This window comes from Oryx dammah, unplaced genomic scaffold, assembly GCF_014754425.2.
Source record: "Oryx dammah isolate SB20612 unplaced genomic scaffold, SCBI_Odam_1.1 HiC_scaffold_13, whole genome shotgun sequence".
Lineage (NCBI taxonomy): Eukaryota > Metazoa > Chordata > Mammalia > Artiodactyla > Bovidae > Oryx > Oryx dammah.
The window spans coordinates 4,169,783-4,179,215 of NW_024070197.1; the positions used below are offsets into that span (position 1 = coordinate 4,169,783).

A 9,433-nucleotide genomic window follows, 5' to 3' on the forward strand; every position below is an offset into this window, starting at 1 on the left:
CATCTGCATATCTGAGGTTATTGATATTTTTCCTGGCAATCTTGATTCCAGCTTGTCCTTCTTCCAGCCCAGCATTTCTCATGATGTACTCTGCATAGAAGTTAAATAAGCAGGGTGACAATATACAGCCTTGATGTACTCCTTTTCCTATTTGGAACCAGTCTGTTGTTCCATGTCCAGTTCTAACTGTTGCTTCCTGACCTGCATACAGGTTTCTCAAGAGGCAGGTCAGGTGGTCTGGTATTCCCATCTCTCTCAGAATTTTCCACAGTTGGTTGTGATCCACACAGTCAAAGGCTTTGGCATAGTCAATAAAGCAGAAATAGATGTTTTTCTGGAACTCTCTTGCTTTTTCAATGATCCAGCGGATGTTGGCAATTTGATCTCTGGTTTCTCTGCCTTTTCTAAAACCAGCTTGTACATCTGTTCACGGTTCATGTATTGCTGAAGCCTGGCTTGGAGAATTTTGAGCATTACTTTATTAGCGTGTGAGATGAGTGCAATTGTGTGGTAGTTTGAGCATTCTTTGGCATCGCCTTTCTTTGGGATTGGAATGAAAACTGACCTTTTCAGTCCTGTGGCCACTGCTGAGTTTTCCAAATTTGCTGGCATATTGAGTGCAGCACTTTCACAGCATCATCTTTCAGGATTTGAACTAGCTCAACTGGAATTCCATCACCTCCACTTGCTTTGTTCATAGTGATGCTCTCTAAGCCCCATTTGACTTCACATTCAAGGATGTCTGACTCTAGGTAAGTGATCACACCATCATTATTATCTGGGTTGTGAAGATCTTTTTTGTACAGTTCTTCTGTGTATTTTTGCCACCTCTTCTTAATATTTTCTGCTTCTGTTCAGTCCATACCATTTCTGTCCTTTATCAAGCCCATCTTTGCATGAAATGTTCCCTTGGTATCTCTAATTTTCTTGAATATTAGCAGAATAACCTGTTAATGATTTGCTTTGTCTCCTGCCCTGCTTCAGCCAACTGTTTTATCCTCCTAGCCGATCTACACCAAGAATAATCATTTTAAAAATCCTTCACGGCTTTCCAGGAGATGCCCACCTACATCCATCACTTCACAATTTTCATTTGAAAGTGAGATTCAATGAAGGGAACCCCTTCTCATCTCAGAACCCCTTCACCACCACCCCGCCTTCTCTCTTCTCTCCCCAATTTCTCTCTGTATTTATCTTCTCCTGCAACATGATATAGCATGCACCACTCATAGATCAGACATGGCTTTAAAGTCCAATTTTCCATTTTAATTAGTTGAGCAAAAATTTTTTTCCCATATAAATACTGTACATTCACTGTGATAACATCTGCTAAATAAAAATTTCTCCCTCTTGGGGCACCTAAAACATTACATATACATGTGATTATTTGATTAAGTGTCTCATCTCCTATAACCGAACACACGGTATTTCAGACATTTCACTCTATTTCAGTTGGTCATTCCCACAACTCTAGACACAAAGTATGGTTACCTGTATTTCTTTCCAGGTCACAATCTCTGTTTTTTCACTGGAAATAGGCATAAGCAGGTGCCTCCTATATGCCCGTTGATATTTTATTACTTCCTTTAGTTAATAGTTAGGACTTCCTTGGTGGCTCAGATGGTAAGGCTTCTGCCTACAATGCGGGTTCAAGCCCTGGGTTGGGAAGATCTCCTGGAAAAGGAAATGGCAACCCACTCCAGTATTCTTGCTTGGAAAATCGCAGAGTCGGACAGGACTGAGAGACTTCACATTCACTTTTCAGTTCAGTTCAGTTCAGTCCAGTCACTCAGTCGTGTCCGACTCTTGTGACCCCATGAGTCGCAGCACGCCAGGCCTCCCTGTCCATCACCAACTCCCAGAGTTCACCCAAACTCATGTGCATCAAGTCAGTGATGCCATCCAGCCATCTCATCCTCTGTCGTCCCCTTCTCCTCCTGCCCCCAATCCCTCCCAGCATCAGAGTCTTTTCCAGTTAGTCAACTCTTCTCATGAGGTGGCCAAAGTACTGGAGTTTCAGCTTTAGCATCATTCCTTCCAAAGAAATCCCAGGGCCGATCTCCTTCAGAATGGACTGGTTGGATCTCCTTGCAGTCCAAGGGACTCTCAAGTGCCTTCTCCAACACCACAATTCAAAAGCATCAATTCCTCGGTGCTCAGCTTTCTTCACAGTCCAACTCTCACATCCATACATGACCACAGGAAAAACCATAGCCTTGACTAGATGGACCTTTGTTGGCAAAGTAATGTCTCTGCTTTTCAATATGCTATCTGGGTTGCTCATAACTTTTCTCCCAAGGAGTAAGCGTCTTTTAAGCGTCACTTTCACTTTTAGTTAATAGTTAATAGTTATACTTTCTTTGTGAAAATTGATCTTGCTGCCCACTTATGAATCATGTGGTTTTCTGTATACATATTATGTTTTGAAAGTTTACTTAAAAATTATTCAACAGTAAAGTCATTCTATCTGGTGGCAATAAGTACACGGCTGTCACTGCATTTCAACTTCAGACTCCATAGAGGGTCAAAGTCACCCTTGAATGGGAAGATACCTCCAGTGTGTGAAAGGATTCCACACAGTATCAGTTTCTTATGGTTAACCTGATTCATCATTGGGCATGTTTTGGTCCAGCATTTGGGAGGTGGAGGCTGGTAACTGTTGATCATTGTTCTCCTCCAAGCTGTGTCGGATCCCATATCCAAAGTATATGGCAAATCCTAGTAGGGAAATGAGATGATGAGAAAGAAAAGTAGGTGCTCTCCTCACTTAAAAATCCCATTAGCCCTCCTATTATGCTGTCTGACACAGTGTCTGGGAGAGGTAGTAGGAAGACACTTGGGTTCAGTCACTCATTTTCCAAGGAAGGCACTTACCAATCGCCATCCAGACGCCAAACAGGACCCAGGTCCCAGTGTTCATCTGCGTCAACAAGTAGATGTTCACGAAGATGCTCACCAGCGGGAGGACAGGCAGAGCAGGGGCCTGTGGGCAGAGTCAGGTCATCCCTGAGCACAGCCCAGACGTCTGAGAGGCAGACCCTACCCATGTGTCAGAAGACTCCCATTCTACTCAGGCTGTGTGTTCAGTGCCTACTGACATTGTCTACATAAAGCACTGAGTGTGGATCAGGGAAGGGTCCAGTGGTTTTAGCAACCCCTGTCATTCCTGGTCCAGTGAAGGACGCTTAGACCTCAAAGCATGCAGACCTCCTTCACTCAAGGTGGACACTGTGGGAACATGAGGTCACCTACCTTGAAGTGAAGAGCAGTGGGGTCCTGGGGCTGCCTCCAGATGATGACTGTGACACCAGTGATGAGCAGCAGCAGCAGCACAGCCACTGTTGTGAGCACGGGGTCTCCAGAGAACACCTGGCTGGGCCACTGGGCCAGGACCAGGCTCAGGATTATCAGCAGAAGACCTGCAAGGGTCAAGGTGGAGAACAGGCTGGACTCCAGAAGCCAAAGACGCCAGGACCTCGGGTCACAGCCTCCCCCCCGACACTGCCCACATCAGGAAGGGCCACTGTATCTCCAAGACTCTTCCTCAATTGCTCAAAACACACTGCCTTCTCCATGCTGTCAATTGCAGAATAAAGCCAAAGAGAAGTCCCACTGCTCACCAAGCAGGGAGGCACATCCATAGACAATGTGGCCAGATTTCAGAGTGGGGGTGGTGCTGGTAGGGAACCACAGAGTCTTTAGAGTCCTTGACGTTCCTGCTTCTGATGCAGGTTCCCAAGGACTTGCTTCCCATTGTGAAATATCAATTTCATCATCTATTTTCTCATTCTTGCTGAGATTCTGTTCTGGCTGATACCTGAATTAGAGATATCGAGGCAGTATTAATGGTAGCCCCTACTCATCCAACATTACCCAGACTAATCCGTCATTTCCCAACTTAATGATAGCAGGACATTTAGAAGATAGCAGGAAGGAAGAAGAGCATAATCTCTGCATCAATCCCCGTGAGTCAAAGACCCCCAGCCAAGGTGTAGAGAAGTCTTACCTGAGGACAAGGACTGAAAAGGCCACCAGGGAGTAAGCAAGCAGGGTCCCAATTGACACAAGGTATACAAGATCGATCAGCTCCAAGAGTAGAGCCAGGACCGCTAAAATCAGGGCACAAACAAGGTAGAAGAGGAGAGTGAGACTGTGGATACATACAAGTCAAGAAAATTGATCAAAGAAGGAGTGGATTTTGTTTATACACCTGCAAGCATTCCAGAAACCAAGATGGCCCAGATGGGGGTTCCTCTGCGGCCACGGAGTCGGGCAAGTCCCCGGAAAAGGAGCCCATCCTCTGCCATTACGTAGATCAACCGAGGCATGGTGAACATGGTACCCAGGAGGCTGGGACAGGAAATGGAAACGTGTCAGGATGTGATGAAGCAGGAGAGGCCAGGGCTTCTGTTCTCTGTCTTCCTGGGGTCAGATGTCTTTTCCTGTTGTCTCTCAATCCAAAGACTACGATCCCTGATAATCCCATAGTGGGTGGATTAAAAACCCGTGACACTGACCTGGATGTAAGAGCACAGAGGGTGCCAACAGCCACGACATATCGGGCAGGGTTCCACCCGACATGGAGGAAAGCCTGCAGCAAGGGGCTCTGGGGTTGAATTTGGTAGTAGGGCACCATGAGGGTGAGTGCCGCTGAGACACCAAAATATGCCAAAAAGCCGATAAAGATCGTGATCACAATGCCCAAGGGGATGGAGCGACGAGGATCTTGGGCCTCTTTCCCTGCAAGATGAGTGGAGTACAGGGTCAGTAAACACACTGGAATGAAAGCGCAGAATACAATTTCCCCTTGCACCTCTAAACACAGTCTAACCTTTTCCCAGCCCCTGCGCCCAAGGGCAGCTCAATCTGCCCAGACCCTCAATAAGACACCCAGTGACCGTGTTACCTGTAGTAGCAATGACATCAAAGCCAACAAAGGCATAGATGCACGTTGCTGCTCCCTGGAGAATCCCTTCAAAGCCAAAAGGCAGAAACCCTCCAGAACCCAGAGGGCCCAAGCTGTGTTGAGAGAAGGAGCAAGAAAGAACGTGGGTGAGGTGTGTTCACAGGAGCCCACTGGGCTCCTCAGTTAACTTCACAAGCCCTGGGCCCCAGGATTCGTATCATCTAGATCTGTCAGCCCCAAAGTCATTAGTCCTCAGCTTATTCCCAGCTCTGCATCAAACACACAGGCATGACTGTGACCAAGAGCACCGGCCTAACCTATAGGTGTCACTGGATCCAGATGTGGCTAATCTGTAGTCCTCTTCCGTGAGCTTCCAGTTGTGCAGGTCTCCCTTAATGAAGCCAGAGAGGATGGTGAAGCTGAGAACCAAAAGGTTCAAGCCAGTGAACACTTTGTTAACCAGGGTCGACTCACGAGCTCCCAGAAACAGTAGTCCTGTGGAGGAACATGGAATAAGAGACATCCAAAATAACTAAATCCACAGAGACAGAGAACAGATGAGTGGTTGTCAGAGGCTGGTGTTTGCGGGTGAGTGGAAGGTAGACAGTGATCACTCGGTGTGTACAGGTTTCCCTTTTCTTGCAATGAAAAAATTTGGAACTAGAAGCAGGTAATGGTCGTACAACAATGTGAAGGTCTTTGCGACCCCATGGACTTAGTCCATGGAATTAATTCTCCAGGACAGAATACTGGAGTGGGTAACCTTTCCCTTCTCCAGGGGAATCTTCCCAACCCAGGTCTCCCACATTGCAGGTAGATTCTTTACCAGCTGAGCCACAAGGGAAGCCCAAGAATACTGGAGTGGGTAGCCTATCCCTTCTCCAGTGGATCTTCCTGACCCAGGAATTGAACTGGGGTCTTGAAGGTACTCAGTGCCACTGAACTGTCCACTTTGAAGATGGTTAATTTCTTACTGTGGCAACCATCTCACAATAAACCAATCGATCAAATCATACTTTGCATATCTTAAAATTATATAATATTGCAATCTCAATTATATCCCAATAAATCTGGGGTGATATAGTAAAAAGAAAAAGAGGTTAATTTCGTGTGAATTTCCTCTCAAACCTCTTCAGTCTCAGTACATGGAAGAAACTTCTAAGTCTAAGTAAATGATTATCAGGTGGGGGGGATTTTTATCTCTCAAGAGACTCTTGGTAAAGTCTGGAGACATTCTGATTGCTGTAATTCAGGAGGTGGGCTTCACTATTTTCTAGTGAGTACAAACCAGGGTGGTGGTGGTTTAGTCGCGAATCGTGTCTGACTCTTTTGACTCCATGGACTGTGGCCCGCCAGGCTCTTCTATCCATGGGATTCTCCAGGCGACAATACTGGAGGGGGTTGCCATTTCCTTCTCCAGAGGATCTTCCTGACCCATGGATCGAACCTGGGTCTCCTGCACTACAGGCAGATTCTTTACTGACTGAGCTACTGACTGTTTTACCCCTGGAAAAACCAGGGGTGCTACTCAATATTTTACAGAGATTGAAAATAAATCCTACAGTGAATAGGGCAGTACTCCCCACACACACCAAAGAATGATTTTACGCAGAATGTCAATAGTGCCAAGGGTGGAAAACCATGGTCTATGTCTGTCTTGCCTTCCTGTCCCCCTTGTCCCAGACACTTCATTCCAGGCTTAATCCGTCCACCATTCTGGAGCCCCTAGCCCTCTGCACCCCAGCTCTCCTCTTCCATACTCTACTCTGCTCATTCCATCACTGAACCATGTCTCACCTGTAAGAAGCAACACCAGGCCCAGTGCAAAAAAGTCTGCATATGTGGCCAGGAAGTAGGGCACGTTCAGAGAGAATGTTCCCTGGAACACCTGAGAGATGTGGTTCCCAATCAGGCTGTCAAAGGCGGCGCTCCAGGCCCTGGACACACAGGCTGTGCCTGCAGAGGAAGAAACGTTCATCAACAGACATGAACTGAACTCCTGCCATGTCATGGGAAGCATGGGGGAAAGAAGCCAACAAATCACTTAAGCTCAAGAAGTTTCTATGTATAGACTGAGGAGAGTAGACCCAGATGATTCACAAAATAGCTCAACTATTTAATATATTGCTGTGTGCTGTGTTTAGTCACTCAGTCGTGTCCCACTCTTTGCGACCCCTTGGACTGTAGCCAGCCAGGCTCGTCTGTCCATTTAATATGTTAGCAGGAGATTAACGTGAGGCCAGAAAATATATAACTGGAAGGTGGGATCAAGAAGGTTGGAAGAATGTAGGGCAAAAATCACTACAATATTGTAAAGTAATCAGCCTCCAATTAAAATTAATTAATTAAAAAATGAAGGTTGGAAGATGAGGGTGAAAGTTTATTTCCTTTTCTTTATTTTTTAAAGATTTTGTTTATCGATTCATTTAATCTTGGCCACACTGGGTCTTCACTGCCACATGCGGGCTTTTCTCTAGAGGCAGGGAGTGGGGGCTGCTCCCTAGTTGCAGGGCACGGGCTTCTCATTGTTGTGGCTTCTCTTCTTGTGAAGCATGGGCTCTAGGCCATGTGGGCTCACTGGCTGTGGCACACAAGCTTAGTGACCCCATGGCATGTGGAATCTTCTTGCATCAGGGACTGAACCCGTGTCACCTGCATTGGCAGGCAGATTCTTAACCACTGGACCACCAGGAAAGTCCCTCTGGTTTTTTTTTTTTAATTATTTATTTATCTGTACCAGGTCTTAGTTGCTGCATGCAAACTCTGTGGCATGTGGGATATAGTTCCCTGACCAGGGATTGAACCTGGGCCCCCTGCTTAGTGAGCTCGGAGCCTTAGCCATTGGACAACCAGGGAAGTCCTGAGGGTAAAATTTTAAATTGAGTTGCAGGATTTCTCTGGTGGTGCAGTGGTTAAGAATTTGCCTGCTAATGCAGGGAACATTCAGGGTTTGATCCCTGGTCCAGAAAGATTCCGCATGTCCCAGGGCAGCTAAGCCCACGTGCCACAACAAGATGAGCCGTGGTGATGAGCAGCCCTCACACCAGACCTAGAAGAGCAGCCCGTGCCCAGCACCAAAGACGGCGCAACCCGATAAATAAAGAAATTAAACAAAAATGGGTGGTAGAGAACTCCCGCAAAGGTAGCAGCTGAGCAGAGACTTCAAAGAGGTGAAGGGATGAGCCTGTGGGCCACGCCCCCTTCTTAACCCCCGCCCCTCCGTTCCCTTTCCTTCAGTTCCTGGTCCATCATTTAAAGGAAGCGGGGTTGATCTAAGTAGAAAGAACTTGTGGGGTTTTCCTGCCACAATAACCCACTTCAGCCCACAATGTTGACCACAAAGTTTTCCCAAATTAATAAGACTCCAGTACCTCCTCTGAGTTTCTGATCTGAAGCCCCACACCTTCCCCCACCCCATCGTCTCACCCATGACATAGGACAGGATGAGGTTCCAGCCAGTGATGAAGGCGCACAGCTGGCCCATGGTGACGTAGCTGTAGAGATACGCGGAACCGGAGCACGGTACCCGGGCTGCCAACTCTGCATAGCAGAGCCCGGATAAAAGAGTAGACAGACCGGCCAGCAGGTAGCAGATGACAATCGCTGGTCCAGCCTCATACACAGACACTTCTCCAACCAAGATGTACATGCCGTTCCCTAGGGTGCTGCCCAAACCCAAGGCAATCAGGTCGAGGGTGTTCAGACGACGAGCCGGGCACCTGTCAGACGCCTCCCTGGGCCCCAGCCGCCGCCTGCGGACCAGCTTCTGACCAAGTTGGCGAACATACTGACGAAGCATCCTAGGCACCGTTGAAGAGGCTCAGATCTGCTGAGAAAACAACACAGCAAGCCGTCAAGAATGTCCACCTGGCCTGGGTCCTGGGAGTCCAGTTCCCCAGAGCATCGGAGTGATGGGAGCAGGTGGGGAAGGAGGCACTGGGCAAGTTCTCCAGCTCTGAGATTTGGTATCTGAGGCGTGAAACCTTGAATACGCTTCAGTGTTACTGGAAGGGTGGCTGAAGAGAAGTGAGGGGAAAGAGAACGCATCACTCTAAAACGTGCCACTTTGGCTTGTGGACTCTTTTCAGCTGAAGGCAGCTGAGACGTTGCAGCCTGAAGGAAAGCCTTTTGCCTCTCGTTTCATGGCTCAAAATAATTTAGATTACAGTGCCTATGCCAGGAAGAGCGCTATTACCAGGGAGAGCTTTTGGGCTTTGAAAGACTTGTCTGTGCAGAGGGGCAAACGTTTGTTAACCAATCATTTGCTCTTCCCATTTTCTGAAACCGGGTGGGGTTGATCTCAGAGCGACTGAGCGAGAGACAGCCTCAAGCGGTGGGTTGAAAGGAGGTCTTAGTTCTCTGCTCAGGAATTGGACCTGGGAAGCCTGGATGAAAACCAGGAATCCCAGACTCTCATCCACCAGGGGCTAGAGGCTAGAGACAAGGTTCCCCTGGCTCTTGTCCCCATTGAAAACCGCATTTCTCCAGGAGGAAAAAACTGTTAAAAAACACACACACACACACAGA

General features: G+C 47.5%; 1 protein-coding gene across 1 annotated transcript; it reads right to left on the bottom strand.

The window, feature by feature from the left end:
- Positions 1-2,276: 2,276 nt before the first annotated feature.
- Positions 2,277-8,705, bottom strand: LOC120872065 (cationic amino acid transporter 3-like). Its single transcript, XM_040252216.1, has 11 exons — positions 8,333-8,705; positions 6,704-6,862; positions 5,224-5,401; positions 4,907-5,019; positions 4,518-4,740; positions 4,211-4,350; positions 4,007-4,109; positions 3,621-3,817; positions 3,253-3,419; positions 2,875-2,983; positions 2,277-2,718 (listed from the first exon to the last, which is right to left on the bottom strand). The coding sequence occupies exons 1-11, from the start codon at positions 8,703-8,705 to the stop codon at positions 2,597-2,599; spliced, it is 1,884 nt and encodes a 627-aa protein (XP_040108150.1). The 3' UTR covers positions 2,277-2,596.
- Positions 8,706-9,433: the final 728 nt, after the last annotated feature.